The following is a 26,940-nucleotide window of genomic DNA, read 5'->3' as shown; positions in this document are numbered from 1 at the left end:
GCTGGTCAGGTCATCTGGAAATAATCGCACAACTTTTCCCTTCGCCCTCAAGGTCCCAACCCTGTTGACAGGCGCGGTTAAATCAACAGGCAAAATCTGCTGGATGTCACCGACTCTGCACACGCCAGAGACCCATCACTGTGCCGTCAGCAGCACTTGCCACTCGGAAATTTACTCGACGTGAGAATGTAATAATAATAGTGCACATAATTATTTAGAGTCCCTTTTCAGTCTTCCTGCTGGACCAACGCCTCTCTATGCCATGGGGGTCGTTTCTCCATCCCCTGGAATTAATTTCCACCGGGTCTGTCTTGGCCGGTTACTCCGGTAAAACCACTTCCAGTGTACCTCGTGCCGTGGCTGCGGCTACGGGCCAAGTGTCCACTGTAGTTCGACGAGCACCCTGGAAAATATTCCGTGAGGCTATAAACCCTGACTATACTTCACCGCTTTGGTTGGTGCAAGTCGGTGAAGCGTGGCACCCAGGACAAGTTCAGATATGACTCGCCACAGATGTCGGCCGTGACCCGGAATTCGAAATCGGGTCGCCAGGTTCGTCAAGCAGTACGAACCACTGCGCCACTACTCCACCAATTTTACGAATTAGAAGAATTAACAGATCGATAATTTCAGCGAGTGAGAGCCCATTGGGGTGACAAGTCTCTTTGTGCCAGGGGAGACCGGCGTAAACAGGAATTTGAAGGAGATGCAGCACATTGTGGGTGTTTACGCTGTGGAGTGCTTGTGCAATGGTTGAAATTGTCACTGAAATAAACTGTTTATTGTATTTTAACTTAAACTGTTCCAGGGTTACAAACTCTAAACGGCTGCTTCGTAAGAACTGGGGGGGGGGGGGGGAGAGTATATCAAGGACTGCTGAAATTGAAGTATCCCTGTACATTTCCAACAAGCGACAATTTGTGTGCGCGCGCTAAGTAATTTGAAGTTGAATAACAATTTCCTCAAAGCCGTCTTCATCAGTTTATGTCAAGGAAGCAATCGAGTCGTTCACAGGTCCAGCGGTGTGCATTTTGTTCGTGAAGGAACCCGTCCAAAAAAAACAAATAGCTCCCACTCGCTCTATCGCGCACGCGATCCGACCGGAGCATAAAATAAAGAAGCGAGGTTGGGCAAAGGAGCCCTCCTTCCTACTCTTGCCACCAAGACGGGTTTAATTAAACCGCCTTGGCCACAATGCCACCTGTTCTTCTGCCTCGGCGTGGCTGGGTGTTATTTCCAAGCGAACGGACCCACCTCCGCCGAAGTGAGGCCTTGGGAAAGTTTATTTCACAAAAGCGCTCTCGGCTCGAAGAATGTTTTGGCACCCGAGTGCCAGGGGGAGGGGAGGGAGGGGGGGGGGCTCCTGGCCGTGTCCCATCGCCGAGTGTTACTTTTCGTACCTGCAGCTTTTCCCAGAGTCGCACGTAATGCGTCCCCACCCCTAGCTACCCCCCGCCCCCCCGCCCCCCGCCCCTCCCCACCGCCCCCCCCCCATGTCTTTTCTTGTTCAGCAGCAGCAGCAGCAAGCAATATAAATTTTAAATATCAAGCGAGTATAAACTCGATGTAGATGTAGAAACAAATCCTGCATTCGGACCGCGCGCAATTTTTAACCACGCGACGTTCTTCACAGGTGACGATAATCATTTTTTTTGTTGCCATGAATGTGCCAATTGTCAGCCAGGACGACCTCGTCAGTGAGGGATTTTCCAGGCGAAATACCCAAGTCATGATAATGATAGTAATATTATCGGCATTATCACGGGGACGTGAACGTACACTGGATATCAAATCGCCACAGATGACTACTTCAAGATGGAAAGACACGTCACGAGAAGTTCACCGCTGAAACATTCAAACTGGAGAGGTCAGCTCAATTGCATCGTGTGATGTGATACAAACCCAGTTGGATTTTCCCGAGAGGCTCCACGCGACCAAATCTCGGTGAGCGATGCAGGACGGAAGGGACACCGTGCATCGATGGGGAAACAGATGGGAGGCGTATGTTTTGTGGTTAACGCGCTGCGCGACGAACCCAGCGACCCGAATTCAACTCCCTCTCGCGGCCAACACCAGTGGCGATTATCTGAACCAGTCCTGGGCCTCCCCTAGGTCGACTCAGCCTCAAATGAGTAGCTGGTGCAGTGTGCACGCATCGCCACTGGGGAGACAAAGGCGGCCGGGCGTGGTGCTGGCCACCCACCCCCTTGTGTGCCGTGCGGGCCTTCATAGGCGCTCGCACACAGCACTTGCCCCAACAGTATGTTAATGCTATATGGAAGATCTTTGTCTTTGTGTGTGTGTGTAAATATAAATATGTATTTCCATGTGCGTGCATGTGCTCGCACAATTGAGCGGAGAACCGGGTTGCTAAAGCGTAGTCAGACGGCACAGTGGGGAGTGCGGATGGTATCTGAGTCAAGTTAACCTATAGCACCTGGGTCTGTCCCATCACCTGTCCGCGAGGATTTGAGGCTTCACGTGGCGCAAAGTGCACCTAGCTTGGCACAAGCGTCGCCGTGACGCCACTGCCACATCGTGGTGAATGGAATTCAACATGTGTGTTTGTGTACCTGTGGGATTGTGTAACTGCAATGCGAATTTGTTGGTATTTGTTGCCAAAAAAAGGGGAAAAACACGATTATTATATTATGGTATTTTCTTGTTTAAACGTCAATAAAACAATTGCTGTAAAGTCTATTTTTAATGGCCTGTGCGGGCTTTCCCCAGGCTAAACTATTTACAGGCGATTACTGTAATTAAAATGTACGTTAGAAAATCTTGTATATATCGGCTGGTGCCAATGTTTTAGTAAATGGACCCTTTGCCTGGAGACATCAACCAGTTTAGGCAGCACGCCTGACTTTGCTGACCAGACATTGAATGTCAAATCCGGTCCAGAGTTTTGCTTGCGTTGATCCAATGCTCATTGGAGGGCCGTGTTGCTGATCGGATGTGTAAAAGGTGCATTTTTTTTATTTTTACGTGTAGAGACAAATGTATTTCGTTATGAAGAGTCTCCACATTGATGCTGAACTATCTATCGGTTTGCGTTGTATACACAAGGAGATTTACTATTTAAACACGTTATTCATAATTCCATGGATATCACGAGAATAAAGCAATATCCCCATACGTTGTTTTGATGAATGTTTTCACCTTCACGTGTTTGTTGAGGTTTATTTATGGCTTTTGACCGCTCCGCGTCGTAATCGTTGCCTATTATTCTCCTTGCAAATTGTTTCGAGTTTATTTTTGTAACCCAACTCCCCCTTTCAAAGGGACTGCAAATCGACGGCATCTCACACGATCGTAAATAATTAAACGTCGCAATTCACAAACGCACGACTTTACGAATTGTTTAACATTTTTTATATCGGTACACGTGCGCGCGCACACACTTGCAATCAACCTGCAGGTCTTTTGTAGAATTTTTATTAACGAAACTTGGCTTTTTTTTTGTTGTTGTCGTAAGCGAGAAGCACTTGCCAATGTCGTCCGCCCCGTGCAGTTTGAAAGGGGGTGGTGGATTTGACACTCGCACGAGGGTGTCACTTTCCCAGGGCACGCGGGCTGAGGAAGCCGAGGCAGTCCCAGCCATTGTCACACCTCCGCTTGTGTAACGTGTCACTTTATCACCAGCCACTTGAAACGGGCAACACGTTTTTTGCTATGGAAGTGTCACCTGCGAATTCTCCGAAAGGAGTTTATATGTCGGGATGGCACAGGCACAACTCAGACCGACTCCGACCACAACGCCGAGACAACTTCACTCGAGATGTGTGCCGAAAAGCTCGCCGCTCCTGAGTCCAGCAGCCCTGTCTGCGCTCACCCCGCCGCAGCCACCGTCGCGGTCACCGCCGGCAAGGGCAAATCCGGCGGCTACACGCGCCTCAACAAGCCGGCGGCGTCCTACACCGCCCTCATCGCCACCGCCATCCAAGACTCGCCGCAGAAGAAGCTGACTCTGTTGGAGATCATCGGGCGGCTGCAGCAGCAGTACGAGTGCTTCACCGGCGCCTACAAGGGCTGGAAGAACAGCGTTCGCCACACGCTCAGCGTCAACAAGTGCTTCGTCAAGGTGCCCCGCGACGCCAGCCGCCCTTACGCCAAGGACAACTTCTGGACGCTGGCGGCCGTCGATGACTACGTGAACGCCGACGGCACCTTCCGACCGCGCAGGCGACGCGCCGGCAAGCGGAGGGGCGCGTCCGACGAATGCGGCCGCGGCAGCCCGGACAGCGGCAAGTCGGCGTCACCGTCCCGTCGCTCCGACGGCAGAGCGCCGAGCGGGAGTCACGACGACACCCCGCCGCCCCCCCCGCCGGCGAGCGGCAGCCCGGGGGGGCAGTCCAGCGCGAAGTTCAGCGGGCCCTTCTCCATCGAGAGCCTGCTGCAGCCCTCGAAGGGCGAGGCGCAGGCGGCCGTGGTGAGAGCGAGACGGGCGTTCGCGTTCGCCGGCGCCGAGACGCGCTGGGACGCGGCGGCGTTCGGGCTGCTCGCCCACGAACGGGCTCGCTTGGCGCTGGCGGACACGCTCGGGCTGCTGCCCCTGCACCAGCAGCAGCGCAGCCCGTGCAGCTGCCCTTGGCCGGCAGCGAGCGAGCTGCCCTGTGGCTGCCAGGTAACCTATCCTGGCACGAGAGCGGAGGGCGCCGCGTTCGGATTCGCGTCGGCGGCGGCGTACATGGGCATGCCGATGGCGTTCAGCAGTAGCGGGAACTTCTCGCAGCCCGTGTGTTAGGGGGGCGAGAGCCGCGGGGCTCTGTCCGCCAGGAAGCGGGCTCAGACGAGCTTTGTACATATTGGTCTGAAGTTTTCTTTGTTGTTTTGATTGAAAGAAAAAAATGCTTTTAAATTCAGGGCTGCAGCTTAACTTGGTTGCAATGTTTCCGTGTACGCGAACGTGGTTTTGTGGAAGTCTAGGACAGCTTTGAGCTTTGTCCTTTTTTTCCCCAAGAAAGAAAAAATCTAAAATGTGTCAAAGTGTCAAACTAGCTTGGGGTGGTGTTTATCTCTGCTGATGGGCCTTGAGCCATAAGTGACGGAAATTCCACAATCATATGCCAGGGGCAAGCGCCCACTACTTGGGACTGATGATGTTTAATAACCCGATGGGATTGGGTGAAACACCAAGCAGAAGATGAACTTCAAACCACTGCGCTACAGCTGCCAGAAGTACGACCACCACTGACACTCAATTCGCCGGGCTGCCATGGATGAAGTTTCGTTTCAGCCCTGAAACGTTTAGATATTATTATTATTTTCATCCCATATACGTTAGCACTTTTTTTAAAATACATAAATATTATTTCACCTCTGCATTGTCGTTAATATTGCTGATGTTTTTGTTCACACGTTTGCTTATCCAAGTATTTAGTATACGGTATATTAATATTTACATTAGCTTTTTGCCCTTAGATGAAATTAAGTTTTATATATATTGTGTAGAGACATACGAATTAAAAACGAGGCTTATTCCATATATTTATTCGATCGTTTTAACGCAGGGATCCGCAAACCGAATTCCGTAAAAATGAAAACCGAACTCGATATTTCAAGAAGCCGCAGTGCAACGTGATACATACGGGAAACGGCTGGTGGCCCTTTCATAAATAATGTCACCAAGGCAGTACCATTCAAGAGCCGCGTGTGGCCCCGCGTTTTGACTTTAAATGTCTCCACGATGATTACGACTCGGGATCGTGGTCACGTCATATATATATATTTTTTTAGAATCGCGTGAATACTTTAAAGCTCAAAATACAACCACGGCTCCCAACGGAGACGCCGCTTCTGGTCGAGCCGGTGGGCAGCTGCTCTTCAAATGAGACGAAAGCAAAGTAACAGCGCTCAGAAGAAGCACGGGGTTAAGTAACGGCGAATATAACATCCAGTGAAAAACCCGACTCCACCACATCCATAGCTGCCAAACGTCAACATTCGCAAAGAAAGACCGCCGGGATTAGGTTCAGAGGTTAAAGACAAGAATGTAGATGGAATTCAAAGCCTCTTATATAATGTTTATTTTAACGCCCATACCCGTGTGATTATCTATTTTAATTTTATTTGTTCGTCCTGTGATGAGAGACGTGGACGCGGCGTGCGGAGAGGCAAGAGAGGTACCGCCTCGTACCTGACGTGCGTGTCGTGTGTGTGCTTGTTATTTTGAGAGGCGTGTCTTCTCTCCGCGGTGTATTTAAAGTGCGTGCGCGTTTCTCGTCGGGCTCTGCCAAGCCGCCGCTTGTATGTGTTTAGTGCTCTCATAGACATTAATATTATTTTACTATATATCATTTATAATAAAAAAAAATACAACTTATGAAAAACGTCGCCGTGCCTCCAACGTGTGGTGAACGCGTCCGCATGCCCCAAACGCCATTCACTTGTCTGTGAGAATTTGCAAAAACAAAACATGATCACGTGTACCGCGTTGCCCGTAGCCGTTGCCTACAGATAATGGATGACTGACGATAACTATTGCCACCAGTGATATACACACATAAAAAAACATTATCCGGGACATATCGTTGAAAGAATAATATCTCACAAGAGTGGGAAAGTGGAGACAGACATGGACATAGCCATTGTCTTTAGTGAACGAGTGGCGTATTGTTAAGCAACTGGCAAAAAACCGGGACTTTAAATGTACTGGGAAAACTTACAACATTCCAAAGACCTGCTCGCTCAAAGAGAGGACAATCTTTGGAAAAGCAGGACAGGTGGCAGCTCTAGCCAGGGCTGCAAATCAAACTCAGTAGGCTTGGATTCTTAGAAAAGTGCGCAAACCACAACTCCACCGCTATCCCCTCCACCCCTCCACCGCTTTCCACCTCTCTACCGCTCCACCCCTCAACATCTCCACCGCGTAAGTATAAATGTGTCGAAACCCTCCACCACCCGACACGGCCAATCAGTAAGGGATTTCATAATCAACGTTTTTGGGTTAAGATCGCGTAATTTATAAATTCCATAATTCGATAAATAACGCGATCTAAACCCAAAAACGTTGATTATGAATAATATTGGTCGCGAAAGCCTACGTGTTAAACTGAGTAAGGGATTTGTCTATTCTGGCAAATCGCCCGATGATGCTGGATGTATTTACCAGCGAAACGTCGTACTCAGATTGTAAATGTTGTGGATTCACTCTCCAACACACGGGTGGGCTGAAGTAACAACTAATTGGCGTTTTAATTACGCGACAAATCCCTTACTGATTGGCTGTGTCGGGTGGTGGAGGGTTTCGACACATTCATGCTTACGCGATCTAACTCCAAAAACATTATGAACAAAATCAACGCATGAACAATCACTTCGCGTGATGTCGCAGGTCTCAAACCTGCCCACCGAGTGGCGACACAGCAAATCAACTCCTCTGTGTGTATCATCGGCCATCCCTCCGATATTCGGCCACGGTAGGAGCGAAAAATTGGCAGTTTTTTTTCTTCTTCAGAGATGCACGGTTCGAATCGGGCAGTCGGCACTGGTGAACACCGCAGGTGTAATGACCGTAAAAAACGCGCTGTCTGCTGCACGCGTGCACGTTGAAAATTCGGGTTTTGTTTCATGATTCGAAGAAGAGAGCTGGCCATTGCTTGCCGGGCGTCACGATCCAAGTTTTAAGCATTTGAAAAAAATTACACCGTAAATTATCCATAATAAAAGGTTTTTTCTTGGGTTAGATGGCGTAAATATTAACGTGTCGTTAAACCCGCCACCACCCGACACAGCCAATTAGTACGGTTTGTTACGTAAACAGAACATGCCAATTCATTACTAGTACAGCACACTGGTGTGTCGGAGAGTACATACATACCATTTACAATTCGAGTACGACGTTTCGCCAGTAATTACAACTAGCATCATCAGGCGACAGACAGATTTTTGAAGAAATCTTCCTCCTTCAATCTTAAATTGATGTATAAATGTGATGTCGTCACTCGTGAGCCAATCGGGCGCGAAGGCCAGAGGGGGGTGGGGGTGGGGGAGTGGTTAAGGTAGCATGTCAATTACGAGGCATATCCATTACCGGTTGGTTTATTCATAGGTAAATCGTAAAATTGCTCAGTTGAGGAACAATCGTCTCCCGCTACCGTGAGAACTTGGTAGTAACCCTCCCGCAAAAAAAAAATCGCGCTACTCAATTGGGTCTTTCCTGGGTTAAAGGAACGTAATTAACGTACAAGTCACTTCTAGATTTGAAGCTTTCGTGACTGCAAGGATTCATACTCTTAGTTCTTTCGGTAAAGTCACGTAGGTAAAAAAAATGAAATAAAAATTGATACAAATAAAACAATAAAATCACGACGTTTCGGAGGCAACACAAGTCTCTGTCATCAGGTGGGACCGTCACAGCCAGATTTGCTGCATAAAGTGAATTGATTTGCTGCTTGATGCAGCAAATCTGGCTGTGACGGTCCCACCTGATGACGGAGACTTGTGTTGCCTCCGAAACGTCGTGATTTAATTATTTTATTTTTATTAATTTTAATTTCATTTTTTTACCTACGTAACTTTACTGAAAGAACTAAGAGTACGTACAAATCACGTTTTGCTCAAATGAGGATTGAGGAGGTGCTCAGCTGATACGGTCTACGAGACTCTGTATTAGTCTTCGTGTATGTGGATCTGTGCGAGTCTCCGATTGAGTCTGTGTCTCTGTGTAGGTTCTGGGATCTCAGTTTGAGTCTTATCAGTCTTTGTGCCTCCGTGTGTATCTACGTGTCCTTGTCTGCGTGCGAGTCTGTGGGTCGATATGTGAGTCTGGGTGAGAAAGCACTAGATGATAGCCACTGCCAGCACATTACAGAATCTCAACGAATCCACGTGCACGCATCATCATCATCACGTGAGAGTGGAAAACCCGGAGTGGACTTTATTGCCTACGTATCGCTGTCAACCCACACGGTTTACCCCGTATTCTTGTAAAGGGAAAATGAGTTTTCATGTCCGTACGGCGTAAAGCCGTTTCAATACGGGCAACAACAAAACACGTTTATCTATTTGTTTGTGTTTCTCTCTTGTTGATGGGACTTTGTAGAATGAACGTTGAGATTTATAAGGGGGCACGGGTTTGACCAATAATGTCTGAATTGCTCTGTAATAATGTAGGGCACTGATAAGAGGTTGACAACTATGCCTACGCGACCCTGAGCCGCGCAGCTCCGTACACAGTTTGTAGCTTGCGGAAGCGTAAACGTTTACAAGCGGCTCGTTTCAAACGAGACGCACTTCAACAGTTTACAATTCATCAGCTCGACGCAAACTGTGACAGTGCATCGCTTCCCACCGCAAGCAGCTCCAGTGCCACGATTCCGGGGGTGCCATGAGCTCACCCCCCCCCCATCGCCCCCCTTCTAGGAGCGGTGGTGGAGCTGGCCCCCTAAGGGTGGGTGGGGGGCTCTTAGCAGAAATAATTTTAGCCCCCCCTCCCCCACGTTCTCTCCTTGCTATGTACTGCGGAGTATAAACTCCGAGTCAGATAGACGCGTGACGGAGCTTCTTCTTGTGGCCATAAGACGCAGCTCAACGTGTTGGTTAAAACACCTTTGGGAGGGGGGGGGGGCGGAGGGAAATAATTATATGAGAGGCGACGTTCCGGGCAATGATCCTTTTTTCATGAAGCACAAATTACGACGCCAGAGAGCTGTTATTTGTGCTTTTGCATCACTGACGACGCAGCAGCAGCAGCAGCATCAAATAATTCGAAGTGGGACTTTTCGACAGCAGGGGTGTGAGCAGCCAAATTGCAGAGCTTGCACCGCTCACCGTTATAACTCTTACTGGACATGTGTACAAAAAAAAATAACAACGTCATAGCTCAGCGGATTCCTACAGTCTTAATACATATTATGATCAATAAAGACTCCGCCAAAGCCGGCGAATGGGCGGTGAAGGGAAAACACTTTTCTAGAATTTGTTTCTAGAACGCACAGCGAAGCGAAACGTCGGACACGCGCGGCACAGCGGCGGTGAAGGCTCTGTAGCCGTGGCGTCGGACACTCGTGGGCCTTGCGGCTGCTGTTAGAGCCGCTGACATCAAGCTCACAGAGGGCCTCAGGTTCTGACCGTGTTCTCCGCAGAGTGTGACATCTCGCACCACCCACTCCCACCACCACCGCCACCACCACCGCCAGAGTGAGCTCCTGGGAAAGTTTAGGGCACAAAAGCTTTCCCTTCCTCAAGGGAAACACTTGGCACCTACTTGTCAATGGGGCACCTCCCCTCCCCTCCGATGCCTCCAGGGCATCCCGGCAGATGAAGGGTGGGGAGTGGAGGCCCTCATGAAAGACGAACAACAAACAACACTCAACACATTCGTCAACAGCGGCGGTGACGAGTCGACAACCTTCCTCAACGAAGTCCTCGTTTGGGGTTGCATCAAATGACCCCTACCGCAGTCGCATCAAAGGTATACCCGTGCCACTATGTGGGGCAATCAACAGTGGTCGTCCTATAGGGCAGACTCGCTCCTGTCATAGGAATGTGGAATTATTGCCATGTGAAAAATAAATTCCCCTCCAGTATCCGATTAACTGTAAAAAAAAATTGCTTTTCTGCTCAAATGAGCATTGGGTTGGCGGTCACCTCCCGTCCACAGCTCTGGTCCTGTGTTGGAAATTCCACATTCCTATGAAGAGGGGGGGGGGGGCGAGTATATACATATACAACCGCGATAACTTCCGCACAAAGTGGCCCCCGACGTGCACACGTGCACGTTGAACTCACCTCGCACCGCGCGCAGTCAACCGTTAATAATCCGGATGTGCGGGTTTATCCACCCCGAGAAGGATGATGGGTCGAGTCAACTCCCAAACCGCGCATTTGAACTCGCGACCTCCGAGCGCGCCTGGCTCTGGCGTGGACCGAGACAGATGAGGCCACGACTCACGACATTCGGCACGTGGGCCGTCAGTTCTCCACCTTTCTAAAGGCGGCGTGTGCTTTTTATTTATTTATTACGATCAGTGGAAACAAGAAGATGCTCGGTGTATTCGGCACTTTGTTTCGTTCATCATTTCGTAAATGTTTATTTTTTATTTTCATAACTTGGCTTTACGTAGCTCGGGGTGGGGGGGGGCAAACTGAAGTGTTGATGAGTTTCACCATGTGCATCACCAAATATGTGCGTATTAATAACGCTCTTGGGGAGGATTGGTGGCGCAGTGGTTAGCGAATCGATCCCAGCTGCCTAAGTTCGATCGCCGGCCACCCCGGGGAGGCCAGAGGAGGGCTGAGCCCTCCCCCCCCTCGTTTTTAAGTCTTCGCCTTCCTTGCCTCCCCTTCAAATGATTCTCGTCAACTCGTGACGATGGCGGTGATTGTTACAGCCGGAACAATCCGCGACGCCGCTCCGAGAATGATGACTGGCCACGCAGCGTCCATCACCGGCACGGAAAATCTGTTCGTCGGATTATTAGAAGGATACAACGATGGAGTGATGTTCGGCACAGTCGGGTGAAAATAGGGCTCTGGGTCCAAGTGCAGAGTTAGCACGGCGCGAGGAGTCGCAATCGTGGGTTTATCAAAACGTCCGTCGAGTGCCTCAACGCAACACACGCGGTGATGAACACGGAGCGCCTCCGGTCGGAGCGAAGCGGGTTGTGAGTGGCCACAAGGTGAGAGAGGTGGTCGTTTATTGATGGGTTGGATACATTGAGAATTCTACGAGGATGGAGGGGGCACCGGTTGGGGATATATAAGGACACAGCAGGGCACGCGATTAGGATGGGAGGGGGGGCTTGGGGCCTGAAGCTGCTGTGGCCGTGTGTTATGCTGGTTGAAACAAATGTATTCAATAATCTCGACTTGGTTAAAACCCCTTTCAATAATATTTGATCCGTATGGACAAGTCTTACCTTGTGACGCCGATAGGGTCTACTCGCAAGGCAGTCGAGCAGCGCTTCGCAAAATATTGAATGAGAATTGAATCCCCTGGTGACGATGGGTGATGAAGGCTCGTGATGATGGTGGGTTTTTTTGTCTGTCTCTCCCCTTTTCTTTTGAACAAGGCCATGGTGGTAGTGTTTGGCGTCATTGTCTGTTATAACAATTCCTAATACACTCAACCGTATCCACGAGTCGTAGCTACAGAATTTGGATTCTCGAGTCCTGGAACCCTCTCACTTTCGCTTGTTAAATACTGCACAACAATTTGTCATTTTATAAAATCTCACTTCTAAAACTAGGCCCGAATGGGCTCTTACCTGGGCTACGCGTAAATTTCACTTTGACTTGGGGTGGTAGACACGGGGCCCAGCGGTCACGTGTTGAGAAGAAAAACCTATTTTTTTTTTTACCAGATAAGGCCCACTGAGCTATGTAGCTCTTTTTCAGAAGCAACCTGGCCACAAATGATAGCTCAACGAAGCGGCTTATCACGTGGAAATGTACAGCAGCCAAATACTCTAAACGCGTGATGTTGATTCTAAACGTGGAGGGAAAATCCACGCGACCACGGGGAGAAAATTCTAACTCCAAATATATATATAGGCGTCAGGGTCGGGTTCGAACCCTACGACCTCCTGCATGCCTGGCGAGGTAGTTAACATCTCGCCACCGTGACACCCTAGTGTCTCAGCTCGAACCCGCAGTCCGTCCTGGTTAACATCGCAACATACTCCACGGTGGACGTTACGAATATCCCATGAAGTCATTCGAGGAAGAGTGCACACTTTTTTTGAACAGTTTCTGAGCACATGGTGCAAAAGGTCGAACGGCCAGCAACGTACAGCACTGTCGATGTTTTCATCGATAAGATACGACACTAAGGCGGAGCGGTGCGAGGAGGAATGCCGGGAGAGAGGTGGTGTGACCTGCAGTCTGTCAAGTTAGAAAACATACAGTCGTGTACTAGCACATTTTGTATTGATTCGGAAACGCACAATAATTAATCGTCGTTCCGTGCTGAGAAAACAGAGAAAGAGTCTCCCTTTAAAACGAGTCTTGTGACTCGGCGGGGCCGTCCATAAATGACGTCACGCACCTAGGGGGGGGAGGGGGGTCAGACATTTGTGACGATGTGTGACGAGGGGGGGGGGGGGTTGAGAAATGTGACGTCACATAAAAATGCGCTACTTTAAATAAATATAGACAACACGTTTTACTTAATTAAATAAACGTTTTAATAAATGTTTTCTCTTACAACATCAGAGTGCAGTGCCACATTAAATACGCACTACAATGACAATAGTTTAAAGCGATTTGAAGCATGTTTTTCTGGGGGGGGGGCGGCAGAGCTTTGTGACGTCATATTTGAGGGGGGGTGTCTGACTTTTTGTGACGCCGTGTGACGAAGGGGGTCAAAAATCGTCCAAAATCGCGTGACGTCATTTATGGACGGCCCCTTTCTCTCTCTCTCACCTGAATACGGTCGCTTGTGTTGCGATCGAAACGTCGTGATCTATTAATTTTCCACTCACGTGACTTCATCGAAAGAATCAAAGAGTATGGATTCCTGCAGTCACGAAAGCTTTAAATCAATAACAACGATTCATATTCTTGGTTCTTTCGGTAAAGTCACGTAGAAGGGAAATAATAAAATAATAAAAAGAAAACATAATAAAAAAAATTTAATTAGGGAAATAATAAAATAATAACAATATAACATGATAAAATATTTTATTATGTTGTTTTTTTATTATGTTTTATGCATTATTATTTTATTATTTCCCTTCTACGTGACTTTACCGAAAGAACCAAGAAGATGAATCCCTGCAGTCACGAAAGCTTTAAATCGAAAAATAACAACTATGTTGTTCACGCGGATCTGTGTTCAACTCCCGTGGGAAAGCCAAGCGCGCCCCCTGGTGTCTGCAGCGATGTCGGTTCTGCGCTGACATCTCCCCCAGTCTCAAGATCGCACCACCCCCCAACCCCACCCCCCTCACTCCCGCGAGATGAAAAGTGACGCTAATTAATGAATCAATCGCAAAGGCCGTTCGCATCATCTGCCCCGTGCAAAGTGGGTGGGGGGTGGTGCCGGGTTACAGCAGCGCCCGTGTGTTCTCGACCGGCAGAGGTCAAGGATGGATGGATGGAAGATGGTGCGGGAATTCATGGCCGCAGCCGCGTTGACTGCTTCCACCTCATCTTCTTGGTTCTTTCGGTAAAGTCACGTAGAAGGGAAATAATAAAATAATACAAATAAAACATAATAAAATAATTCTCACGACGTTTCGGCCACAACGCAAGCAGCCGTCCTCAGACACTGTCTTTCCGACAGACCTGTTCTTCACGTAGGTAAAGAAAATAATAAATAATAAATAACATAAAATATAAAATAAATACACTTTTATTTATTTAGATTTTTAATCTTTCATTTTATTTTTATTTATTTTATTTTACCTACGTGATTTTACCGAAAGAACCAAGAAGATGAATCCCTGCAGTCACGAAAGCTTTAAATCGAAATGCTTCCACCTTGCCATTGGTCAGAGCCCTGTGGTTGGGACATCGTGGGTCATAAGGAAACGCCGATTGGCCTCTCTCTAAGTCAGATCAGCGACAGCAAACATCACTGCAATGTTACGTACGACCCTTTATCAATCCACTGCTGGATGAAGCTACACCCCCACCACCCACACCCATCCACCACCTTTGGGTCAAGGTAATTGTTTGCTTGATTGGTCATACTTCACCACGCTGGGCAATGTGGGTTGGCGAAGACTTTGCCTCACGATTAGACCAGGCAGATCCCTCGCCGCTGCCGTTCGCCTTGGGCGGGAATCAAAGTCTGCGGGGGTTAATAGTTAACGCGGCGACGCGCTCACCCCCGCCCTCCATCTCCCCCACCAAAAATGTACATTAGCCCAAAATACACGCGACACAAGGAGTGGTGCTCGTAACGATGTGCGAACGAGACGGTAAGAGTAGACGTACCACCCCCCATACTCATTCTGTCTCCCGTGACACCAACCGCTCATTCTATTTATATGCTCGGTTCGTACAGACGGAATCTCAAAAACAGGCTACGCTTACATCTCTCTGCCTCTTGTAAGGTCTCAAGACTTAATCACCCCCTTCTCTCTTGCTGCGGCATGTCCAAGCAGAGTGAGTGAGTGAGCGTGGTTAAATCTTGGCTGGGAGACTGCCCGCGTACGGTGCAAGCATGCCGGTGGGGCCGAATGATGTTTGAACTTTGTTTATAATTTGTGATAGAAATAACGTGTTGCATCGGTGATTAACAAATGCATTCGGTGATGCTGCTACTGCGTTGGCAGCGGTGCGTAAGCACAAATAGCTAACAAAAAAAACCTCAACGCATTCGTCGACAACACTCCCATAAGGGGGAATATATAACAGGCGACGTTTCAGGCAATTACCCTTCATTGTGTTTTAAAGAACAGGCGATGTTTTGGGCAATTACCCCTTTTCATTGTGCTATGACGAGGAATAATTGCCTGGAAACGTCGCCTATTTTATATAAGTACATTTTTGGGCCACTTATTAATGAATGTGAGTTTTAGAAAATATAATTATTGGTATGAAGTTTAACACCGTCCATTACCGGTGTGATGTTTAACTCTGTTTCATATTATGCACCGGAACACGTTTTTGCGGTTATAGTATTTACTAATGCTATGATGTTATTAAATGTCACAGTAATGTTATACTGTACTGTACGTCACATTTATTGTTAAATGTGTAACTCCACAATCTGTTCGCTGTTACAGTGTCCATCTCCGTTCTAAGAGTCGGAGGGATGAAATCAGCTCGTGTGCCGGGTGATCGTGGCCTCACGGAATCGCGGGAGATGGCGGCGGCTTGGGGAGGCCTCCATCCAGCAGTGGATTGTGATGTTGGTCATGACTATATATTTGTGCACTACCGTTGTAGCAGTGCCTTCCTTTTTTTTTGGCCGACGGGTGTGAACTGGAACGTTCGCTTCCACGTTGGTTTGGCCATGTTTAGTAGTAGGTTTTTACCCTTTCAACTGGTACAAAAAACTGACACCTTTATACAAGGCATCATGTTTGCGATAACCACAACACAATCAGTCAAAATGCAAACAAAAATAAATAACTCTGATGATGATAATGATATGCACTGCCCTTGAAGTTGATTGGTCCACACCCGAGACAGCTTTTCTTAGAGCCTAGTCTCCATTGGTGTTGGACCAGATGACGCCAAAAGGCGTACAACTCAGTTGAAAGGGTAAAAACCTACTACTATATTTTGCCACTGGTAAAGGAGATGTCTCATAGTTGGCCATGTTTGTTTGTTGTAGTGCGGAATTAGAATGATGGCTTTAATTCTAGATTTGAAGCTTTCGTGACTGCAAGGATTCATACTCTTAGGGTTTTTTCGGTAAAGTCACGTAGGTAAAAAATAATAATAATAAAAAATAATAAATGAAAATAAATCAAATTAATCACGACGTTTCGGAGGCAACATAAGTCTCCATCTTCAGGTGGGACCGTCACAGCTAAATTTACTGTATCAAAATTTAGCTGTGACGGTCCCACCTGAAGATGGAGACTTGTGTTGCCTCCGAAACGTCGTGATTTAATTGATTTATTTTCATTTATTATTATTTTATTTTATTATTTTTTACATACGTGACTTTACCGAAAAAAACCTAAGAGAATGATGTCTTTAATCTAAGTTGTCTTGTGGTTGTTGTTGTTGTTGTTGTTGTTGTTTGACTTGCATCCCACTGGGATTTTTGCACAGCGTTGGTGTACGGTGCTTTTTTCTGGAAGACTTTGCTGTTTTTTCCTGGATTTTTCTGTTTGCGCATAGTCACTGTAAGATGTTTTCTTGTTCATATTTTAGTTTTTTACCAAATACATGAAACTGAAAAACTGAAAACGTTGCCTCATCGCCCGTGATGACCGTGAGGCACATGTCTCATTCAGGTCAAAAGCCTCCAGTAAATCACGTGACTTCGATGTGGCCACCCCCACTCTGAATCCCCAAAGCAGTCGTTCACGCTCTGTTCGCTCCTTCCGTCTCTCTACGTCTGGCTTCCCTCCGCTCTCATCACCACCCTCTCTCATTCCCGACGTCTTGGCCCGGTCATTCCTACTCTCTCTCCTCTCTCCTCCTCCTCCTCTCACATCCCGTCGCTCCGTCTTTCTTCCTGCTGCTCGTCTTGAGCCGTGACCTCTATTGTTTTTTCCAGTCACCTTGCCCTGTCCGCTGCCCCTGTGCCCAAGGGCAGCAGCTTCGACTCCCCTTCCCCGTGGCGTGGCCACGGGTACAGAAGTTCGTCACGCAAATTAAAATACAAATTTCATTGCGTAGAGTGTAACATTGCTGACATCGACGGTAGGGGCAATTCAATTTCAAAGAAACACTTTACGTTTCGATTTAAAGCTTTCGTGACTGCAGGGATTCATCTTCTTGGTTCTTTCGGTAAAGTCACGTAGAAGGGAAATAATAACATAATATTACGTCTTATTTTTATTATTTTATTATTTCCCTTCTACGTGACTTTACCGAAAGAACCAAGAAGATGAAACACTTCACGCTTACGCGGCAGAACTCGTTGAGATGCCGGTGTCACGCCCCCATCGCTGTGTAATGTGGTTTTTATATATTTTTTATCACAATCAGCAGGTGTTTCGGTGGGGGGGGGGGAGAGAAATAAAACTGGAGGGCTAAAAAACCACAACGTCAAAGATTATCGTGGCCACTGGCACGTGATCGGTTACGATTAATGGGAGTGCAGCGTTAACGCACGAAATGTGGTCAATAAAAAAAACCCAAGACGTGGTCAGTTTTCAAGGTGCCCGTTTAATTCTTATTATTTGGGTCTTTCTGCGATCGCATTCCACTGCAGTGTGAAGCGCTTCCAGACGTTCTTTGTATCTCAACGTGGTGGGTGGTAGCGGGGGGTGGAGGGGGGGGGTTACGCGATTATCCTAATCCCAAAATCATTGGCACGCCGCAATGTCAAGGAGCCACGCGATGCACACGCACAGCAAGAAAACCCTCCATCCTGCCCCAAACGTTTCTTCAGTGGAGAATCGGACGCGTTTGGCACTCGAGTCAGCTTGACGTCCTTGTGGGAGGACGGCGCTCTTCAATACCCAGTAATCAACTTGAGCCTCCTCCTCCTCCATCATCTGTATTATTGGCAGTGACGCCGGCCCAGCGCACGTGCTGCGTTCGCTGCTGCTTGCGTTGCAGGAGTTTCACGGTTCGAAATCCAGCGGTCACCCCGATTAACACTGCGGTGTGTATATTCTTGGTTCTTTCGGTTAAGTCACGTAGAAGGGAAATAATACAAATAAAAATAAAGCAATAAAATGTTTTATATATTTTTTTTTTATTATTTGTATTTTTATTATTTTATTATTTCCCTTCTACGTGACTTTATCGAAAGAACCAAGAATATGAATCCCTGCAGTCACGAAAGCTTTACTGCGGTGTGTATTATCCGTAACAATACGCGCCGTCTGTTTAACAGTGGACGTTAAAGAATCCCGTGGCGTCATTCGGAAGAGTAGGCCATTGTGCGTCTGCGTCACGGTCAACATTTGCCCAATTTGGTTTTTAAAAATTACGCCCAAAATTTCTCAATCGGGAGGACTTCCTGGCTAAACAAACTCGGTGCACAACTACGCCGCCTGAATGTAACATCATAAATAGTAGGCAACGTTTCGGACGATGGCCCTTCTTCATAACACGCGGGCCGTTGGCTCAAATATTGCCGAGCTTTGCTTGCAAACAAGTCCACGTGTTCCAGTTGCAGGGATGCATCGGTCCCAAGTCATTTGTGCAGACTGTACTTTCATTCATCATCATCATCATCACTCTCAGAATCATCACCGTCGTGCTCTCATTATTGATTACGATTGTTTACGTAGGAAGCCATCACCGAGTCTCATCTCCGTTTCAGCAGAGTCCTGCCAGAGGTGTACAGTAGAGGGCGACAATTGCTATGTTTTCCAATTAAGTATCGTAATTTGCAGTGAATGTTGTCAAATGTGAAAGACTTGGAATAAAATTGCCTACTCTTCTTCAAACGATTTTACAGGCCCCGAGACGTCTACGGTATGGCAGCAGACGACTTGTATTTTATGATTACTAAAACCCGCAATATTAACCAGGGCGGCCCACCCGAATGGAACCGCGAGCCTCTGCAACAAGTGGCGAAGGTGAGGTTGTCTAGTTGCGGGCGAGTCCTTGTCGTCCTCTTGACCCCTGGTCCACAGCTCGCAGTTTTATTAGCCCAGCGTGCCCATTACCTTACAGTTCAGATGCTTAACAAATGGACCCTTCATGACCAGTTATGCATGTTATTGACACGATTATACACACATGAATTGCTTTTTTTTTTAACCAGGTATGGCTCACTGAGCCATATAGCTCACTTTCAGAAGCGACCTGGCCACAGATAAATAGCTTAATGAAGTGGCTTATCAGCCACATACTATAAACGCATCTTGATTCTAAATGTGGAAAGAAAAATCGAAGGACTTGGAAAAAAATTATCCACGCGACAACGGGGAGAGAGACACGCAAACTACAAATCGACAGGCGTCAGGGTCGGGATCAAACCCACGACCTCCTGCATACCTGGCGAGGTGGTTAACATCGTGCCCCATGTGAGGAGGAATCAACGAGGGATAGAGGTTCGGTGGAAACGTAGCTAGATAGAGGCGTGATAAGGAGGCTGGTGAGAAAGTGGAGTGAATCAATGAGTGCTTGATCATCGACCAGATTGCTTCTCGTTGATGTCTGAGTGAGTGCACGGGGTGAGTGTGTACGCGAATTAGATCTTCTTCTGCTTTTGCTTCCACCTGTTTGCCCAGGAAACCCTCCCGAGTCTCGAGCCTGCTGAGATGTTTTCGCAGTAGGGGGCGACACTCGCTACGTACGGGCTCTCCCCAAATTAAGTGCGCGGGGTCACTTCTGCGAGTCCGATTGCGAATGTGGCGAATGACGGCGCGTATTTATTTCATGTTTAATACACCCGTCGCATTAACCAGGGCCATCTGGATTGTGACACTTGGTAAGTAGCGGCTTATATAGGTGAGTGCACAGGTGAGTGCACATGGGGTGGAGGCGTGGCTAAGGCGTGCAGGTGACCGCGTCAGGCAAGCTCCATCAATAACTTCTCACCTACTCGCCTGCACACGTTAGCGCGGTTGGATGCGTACGGTGCGAAGGAAGTTCAACAAACACACGCACAGGTGTGTATGCAACTGCATAGGCGAGAAAGTATGTGTACAGGTGAGTCGGTATATAGGTGTATATGTCTAGGTGCGTGAGTAGGTGAATAGGTGAGTAAATGGACAGTATATGTGAGTACATGATAAGGGGCCGTCCATAAATGACGTCACGCACCTAGAGGGGGGTCAAACATTTGTGACGATGTGTGACGGGGGGGGGGGTGTTAGAAATGTGACGTCACGTCAAAATGCGCAACTTTAAATAAATATAGACAACACGTTCTACTTAATAAATATATTTTTTAATAAATGTTTTTTCCTACAACATCAGAGTGCAGTGCCACATTGATTACGCACTACAATGACAATAGTTTAAAGCGATTTTAAGCATGTTTTTTTGGGGGGGGGGGGGGCGGCAGAGCTTTGTGACGTCATATTTGAGGGGGGGGGTGTGACTTTTTGTGACGCCGTGTGACGAGGGGGGGGGGGTCAAAAATCGTCCAAAATCGCGTGACGTCATTTATGGACGGCCCCTAAAGTATTTATGCAAATAGAAACTTAGGTGAGTACGCATGCACGTGACTCTGTGAATAGGTATGGATAGATATGTGTATGATACAGGTGAGTAGGTGTGGAGGTGCATATGTTAGTGGGTCAGGGAGTCGGCGTGCGAGTCGGTATATACGTATGAGAGGAGGTATGTGTGTGTGTAGGTCGACTCAGCCTCAAATGAGTTCCTGGTGCGGTGTGTAAGCATCGTCACTGGGGAGACAAAGGCGGTGGGGCGTGGTGCTGGCCACCCACCCCCTCGTGCACCGTTCCGGCCTTCATAGGTGCTCGCTTTCAGCACTTGCCCCTACAGCCTGTTAAGGCTATACGCGTGTGTGGGTTGGGGGGGGGGGGAAGTGGTGACTAACGCCAGTGACGATTTTCTGAACCGGTCCTGAGCATCACCAAGGTCGACTCAACCATGAATCGAAGTGCCCGGCTCGATGCGTAAACACGAGCGGGGGACATCGCTGCCAGACAGAGGCGGCGGGCGTGGTGCCGGCCACACGCGCGCGCTCTCCGCGTGCCCGTGCCGGCCTTCGACAAGGCGCTCGCCAACAGCACTTGCCCCCAGCAGTCTTGTGGAAGGCTCCTCGTGTGTGTGAGTGTGTGTAAGTGTGTGTGAGCGTGTGTGTGAGTGTGTGTAAGTGTGTGCGTGTCTGTGACGCGCGCTCCCCGCGGGGGATCAATCTGCAGGTGCGGCCCCGTGACGTCCACGCGCGCGCCACCCCCGCGCCCAGTCTCGCTCCGCTCCATCCTCCCATCACCCTCCTCCTCCTCCCATCATCATCATCAGCAACAGCACACCCCCCGTTCCTCCGCGCGCAGCCGCTGCGTATAATACAGTGCGACGGCGAGGCTTGGTAACTGTGTGTGTGTGTTCGTGTGCGTGTCTCTCTGCGTGCGTGCGCGCGCGCGCGCGTGCCTGTAGTCTGACTGTGCGAGTGCGCGGGCTTGTGTCTCGCGATGTGCGTGTGGCACTGAGTGAGAGTTGAGTCTCTCTGTCTCTGGAGCCTTCTGCTCTGTGCTGCCGGACCCGCCGATCCACTCCGCCGCCAGGACTCCGATGGATGGGATACCCCCAGATCCCGCAGGTAAAGGGGATGTCCTAACCCCCACCCCATACCCCCTCCCCCCTCCCCCCCCCTACCTCGGCATTGTTATGCGATGATTGTCGTTGTTGTTGTTGGTGGTGGTGGTGAATATCAAATATCACCTACCACCAGACAGCGCAGGGTGGTGAGTATCGCCTCGTGGTTGACAATGGGTATGGTCGCCGATAAGTTAGGTATGCCGACGGTGGTGGTACAGATCGTGGTTGGGGATGGGTGGTGGTGGTGGTTGGTGGTGCTAGTTGGGGAGATCGTGGTGATGCTTTCGTAGCGCGGTGCGCTAACCGCTGCACCACCGCTCCACGCGTGCACACGTACACACTTGCACACACACGCCATGAGCAAACACACAGATGCAACAAAGACAAAGATCCCCCGGATAGCCTTGTAACAGACTGTTGGAGCAAGTGCTGATAGCAGGCACCCAATACAGTATAGACAGGCATGGCACGCGAGGGAGTGGGTAGTTAATACCACTACCAGCCGCCTTTGTCTCCCCAGTGATATTTACAAACCGCACCAGGTACTCATTTCAGGCCGAGTTGACTTAGGAGGAGAAGCCCAGAGGCGGTTCAAACATTCGCCGCTGTATTGGTCAAGAGCACGCTGCGCTACAGACGCGGCAACATGAGTTCGAGTCTCGTCGACGACTCACATCAGTGACAAGCGAGTTCAGAACTTGTCCTGGGGGCTTCGCTCGGGGGATCAACTCGGCCTTAAGTGCGAGCACGTGGCGTGCAGTGTCTATACACATCAGCGTTGGGGAAGACAAAGGCGGCCGGGCGTGGTGGTGCTCCCCACACCAATCCCTGGCTGTTTCATTCAACACGTTGACGTGGGCGGCACGTTGCGTGATTCTTGTTTGATGGTGGTCGGTTGTTGTTGGTGGTGGTGGTGCGAATGGTGATGTTGGTGGCGACGATCATCGTGGTGCAGTGGTGGTGTGGCACTGACTGTGGGACAGAGGTCGCAACCGGGTACCCGATACCCGGCTACCCGTACCCGGCCGGGTACGGTTACCCGTTTGCGACCCTGGTGCGGCCGGGTACGGGTAGGCCGTGAGTAACTGGTGAGTAACCGTTTGTCACTCATTTCGGGTAGGGTACGGGTAGGGAACGGGTACCCGTACCCGCCCGGGTACGGTTACCCATTTGCGACCCTGGTGCGGCCGGGTACGGGTAAGGAATCAAAACCCGTTTGCGACCTCTGCTGTGAGATCTCGTGGCTGTTGGTCTGCGCCAAGCCGGCTGCACACAGCTGTTGATAGAGACACGCATCCATCATCCACGAAACCGCACCACCCCCTTGCTCGAGTCATACTCTGTACCACATCCCCCTGGCTGCGATGAACGTTGCAATGCTCTGCGGATTGCATGCCAATGCGCTGTGCCAGCGTGTGCACACATGCACGGTATGGGCCGCTTTAATCTGTCCGTTACCCGATAAGAACCTCCCACACACACGTTGTTTTCTTTCCGTGGGGGGCATACTTCACCACGCTGGTCAATGCAGCTTTGGGGGGGGGGGGGTGCAGAACACGATCGGACGTTGCACTCACTGCCGTCGACTGCACACACGCTCTATCCAGGCTCAAGGGATCCTGCTTAGCTTGCGAGCTCATGCCTGGGTGAGTCGGTCACAGGCGTGGGTTGGGGTTGTGTGAGCACACAGAGGATGCCACTCCTCCGCTTTCCATTTGTTAGATTACATCTCAGGCTGAACGCATCACCCCCATCAACGTTCAACGCGATGGTTAGTTTGCACAATTGATGCAGCGTTCATGTCAGTCGGGGTTTTATTAATTTCCATTCTTTTAGTGCTGCTGTGCACGGGCAATCTCGAACCGAATCGGTCCCCGGAATTGATGGCACCGAGTTTTTCAGAAACGGCAAGCCTAGGCAGGCGGTTGTGCCTGGACGGTGCTTGGTTGGGTGATGCCATGCATTTGAAAAAGTACAGATCCTATACTTACTCTTAGGTTTTTTCGGTAAAGTCACGTAGGTAAAAAATTAAATTAAAATTAATAAAAGTAACATAAAAAATCACGACGTTTCGGAGGCAACACAAGCTTCCGTCTTCAGGTGGAACCGTCACAGCACGATTGCTGTATCAAGTAAGAAAAAAACCTAAGAGTATGAATCCTTGCAGTCACGAAAGCTTCAAATCGAGATCCTATACTGCAACATTCCGATGTTGTTACGGTTGGTATAGGCTGCGGGGCCACGTGATCGGCCGTACAGGGCATTTCGGCAAGAAACCGGTGTTGTGACCGTACGTCTGTGCTCCCCGAATCTCTTCCTGCCGAGTTCACCTGCAACCCGTGCCGCCCGGCGTTCTGTGAAAGCACCCTTGTGGTCAAGTAACCACGAGGATCGCAGTGACCATGCACAGGAGGAAAATGTACGTGGTCAATCCAAAAGCACGTGGCTTGTATATAAATTTCTGCACCCGTGTTTTTATGATTTTCTTTAAAGCATACGACTAAATATACTGGTACGTCTCGCCGTATCGCTCGATCATCAATGGGCAGCAGTAATTCAAGTGTAAGATGATATTGATGGCTTTCGACAATGGGGGAGACACTCAGCGCTCAGAGAGCCACTCGCGATGATAAATGGCAATCATCGGAGCGAAAGCCCTCCCTGCTGTGAGTTTCTGCCACCTGCACATTCTGACATTGGATGTAACCCCCTCCATATAATTTTACATCTGAATATCACTTACATGTTGGATTATGGGAATTATAAGTAATGCACGATGATGCATTATAAGATTTAGTTTTCACATGTAATGATAATGGGCACGTATAGGCTGCTGGATGAAGTGCTGCCCAACACCGCGACAGGTTGTATGGGTGGTTTAACCATACATCGATATGCTAGGCAGCAGAGGTGTGGACTCGAGTCATGTGACTTGGACTCGAGTCAGACTCGAGTCATGAATTTGATGACTTGCGACTCGACTTGGACTTGCATAACAATGACTTTGTCCCACCTATGAGATGTGGACTCGAGTCATGTGACTTGGACTCGAGTCAGACTCGAGTCATGAATTTGATGACTTGCGACTCGACTTGGACTTGCATAACAATGACTTTGTCCCACCTCTGCTAGGCAGTGCGTGGAGGGGTGGAAGGCCCACGACTAGTTCAGATGTCACTCCCCATTGATGTTGGCCATTAGCCGGGAATCAAACTCAGGTCACTGGGTTGGTAGCGCAGTGTGTGAGCCACTGTACGGCTCAAAGACAACTTGTTTACACCCTTACTTAATTATGAATGCGTGTTACTTTGAACGTGGAGTCGGTGTGTTTTTTAATGCGTCATGTATTTTTAAAGAAAATTTGGGAATGCAGGCCAGCTGAGAGTATTATACGTCACATAGAGCCCAGTGCTGTGCAATCATATTCAAAGTGAACGTGATTTCCGGCTGAGATAAGCATTAAGGCAGTGGCTCATTTCCTGTTCACTGCCTGAGCAAGTGGTGGAAATTCATACTCTTCGCTTTTTTCGGTAAAGTCACGTAGGTAAAAATAAAATAATAATAGATGAAAATAACTCAATTAAATCACGACGTTTCGGAGGCAACACAAGTCTCCGTCTTCAGGTGGTGGAAATTCCCTATTCCCGTGTTGTGGGCAGGTTTATCCATTGGACAGTCGCTCTTGACTAGCCCATACATTGCTGCTCATTGTATAAATCTCGGAGGGATGATGGGCCAAGTCGACTCTGAGCCAGGACTTGAACTCATAACCTGCCAAGTGCAAGCCACTCGCTCTTTCACTGAGCCACCTGGAAGTCAAAATGCCCTTTTTCTACCCAGGAAAGCCTCGCCGGGACTAAAGATTGTGTGTTTCACGAGGGTTCTGCTACGTTTGGATGTTTGGTTATTCATTTAATGAGTGTTTGGCCTCATGTCGGAGGCAAATTGAGTAAGCCAGAGAAAACGCACCACGAATACAAGGGTAGAGTGCTCACAGCTCCTCACAGATAGATGAAGGAATCCACTACATTACTGTCATTTCTTGGCCACTTCGCAATGTGAGCCTATCAGCCGAGAGACAGCTCGTACACGTAAGTGAATGGCTATCAATTGCAAGAGTGCCCTATGCAATTCACGATAACTAAACATTTCATTGTGCAGTCGTTTGTATAATTTACTGATTAGTGATTCTCCGTACATCACTGGTGAGGTTCAAGGTTGATTTTAGCTCCATAAGCACCGATGCCGTCTTGCTAGGTCCACTTACAATTACTCTAAGTGGCCGCTGTTTGCTGCCGACACACTTTCCCATTGCAATAATTCGAAGTCCTATTTGTATTTCTTTTTAAACTCACACAGTAGCGGCTGTCCACTTTGCTGAACCAGCGTCTTGCCCAGAGAATTAATCTTCGGGGTAGAATGATTCACTGACAGTTCTGGACCCGCCATTTAATTGATAATCGATTTTCTTTTTGCTCCGCAAACGTTGCAGCTGATAATGAACAGTGGGTGGCGCGGGGCAGGTTGGGACAGTGCTGCCCATCTCACTCAAGGGTCGCTTTTAAGGGGTATCGGAAGTGGCGCGGTGGTGTCCACTTCAACGGGCTATTCTCTTAACACCAAGGGTTCACGCTGCTCCGCGAGAGATACGGGACGGATTTGTCATCTGGTAACATTGACGTCGATAACATTGGGAAAAGCTGTGAAATGATACACGTCACAACAATTGCGGTGGATCGTAGCACGTCTGCAGTGGCTGCGGGGATGATGTGAGCCCATTGCATGCACCATATATATTTTTGAAAAGCATCGATTCTTACGCACGTGATTGGATGTGCGCATCGCGAGTGTATATTTATTTAAGTATGTAATTACGTAATTATTTTGTTATGTTATTCATCTTATTAGGTTTATAATTAAAGAAATAACACATCGTGATTGGTGACATGGCCCAGCGGTGATGCGCTCAGAACTTTTTTGTTTTGCAGACGTTCACGCTTCGAATCCCGCAGGCCACCCTGCTTAATGCCGCAAGTGTTTTAATCTTAAAGCGTGCGTCAGCTGCTTCACAACATGTGTTAAAGATCCCGTGATGCTCTTTGGTTCTTTCGGTAAAGTCACTTAGGTAGAAATAAAATAAATCACGCTTTTAACGCAACACAAGCGTTCGTA

General features: G+C 48.6%; 2 protein-coding genes across 6 annotated transcripts in view; both read left to right on the top strand.

The window, feature by feature from the left end:
• The first annotated feature begins 3,733 nt into the window (after nucleotides 1-3,733).
• Nucleotides 3,734-5,235, top strand: LOC144946022 (uncharacterized). The gene has a single exon (XM_078874760.1). It carries the CDS (start codon nucleotides 3,779-3,781, stop codon nucleotides 4,742-4,744), a length of 966 nt encoding a protein of 321 aa, XP_078730886.1. The 5' UTR covers nucleotides 3,734-3,778; the 3' UTR covers nucleotides 4,745-5,235.
• Nucleotides 5,236-21,147: 15,912 nt separating this feature from the next.
• Nucleotides 21,148-26,940, top strand: part of MCTP1 (multiple C2 and transmembrane domain containing 1) — a 155,656-nt gene continuing 149,863 nt past the window's right edge. For 3 of the 5 annotated variants that reach the window (XM_078874444.1, XM_078874443.1, XM_078874445.1), the window contains exon 1: nucleotides 21,475-21,769. In XM_078874444.1, coding sequence (XP_078730570.1) covers nucleotides 21,742-21,769 — 28 coding nt within the window. In that variant the 5' untranslated portion in view covers nucleotides 21,475-21,741. Of the gene's footprint in view, nucleotides 21,277-21,313; nucleotides 21,372-21,474; nucleotides 21,770-26,940 lie in introns of those variants that run through there. The other 2 variants (XM_078874442.1, XM_078874441.1) reach the window with 2 other exon arrangements.

Source organism: Lampetra fluviatilis, chromosome 39 (assembly GCF_964198595.1).
Source record: "Lampetra fluviatilis chromosome 39, kcLamFluv1.1, whole genome shotgun sequence".
Classification (NCBI taxonomy): domain Eukaryota; kingdom Metazoa; phylum Chordata; class Hyperoartia; order Petromyzontiformes; family Petromyzontidae; genus Lampetra; species Lampetra fluviatilis.
This window is presented reverse-complemented; position numbering and strand designations above follow the sequence as displayed.

Coding starts and splice junctions, on each gene's coding strand:
- LOC144946022 (XM_078874760.1), top strand. CDS start 3,779: ATGTGTGCCGAAAAGCTCGCCGCTCCTGAGTCCAGCAGCCCTGTCTGC.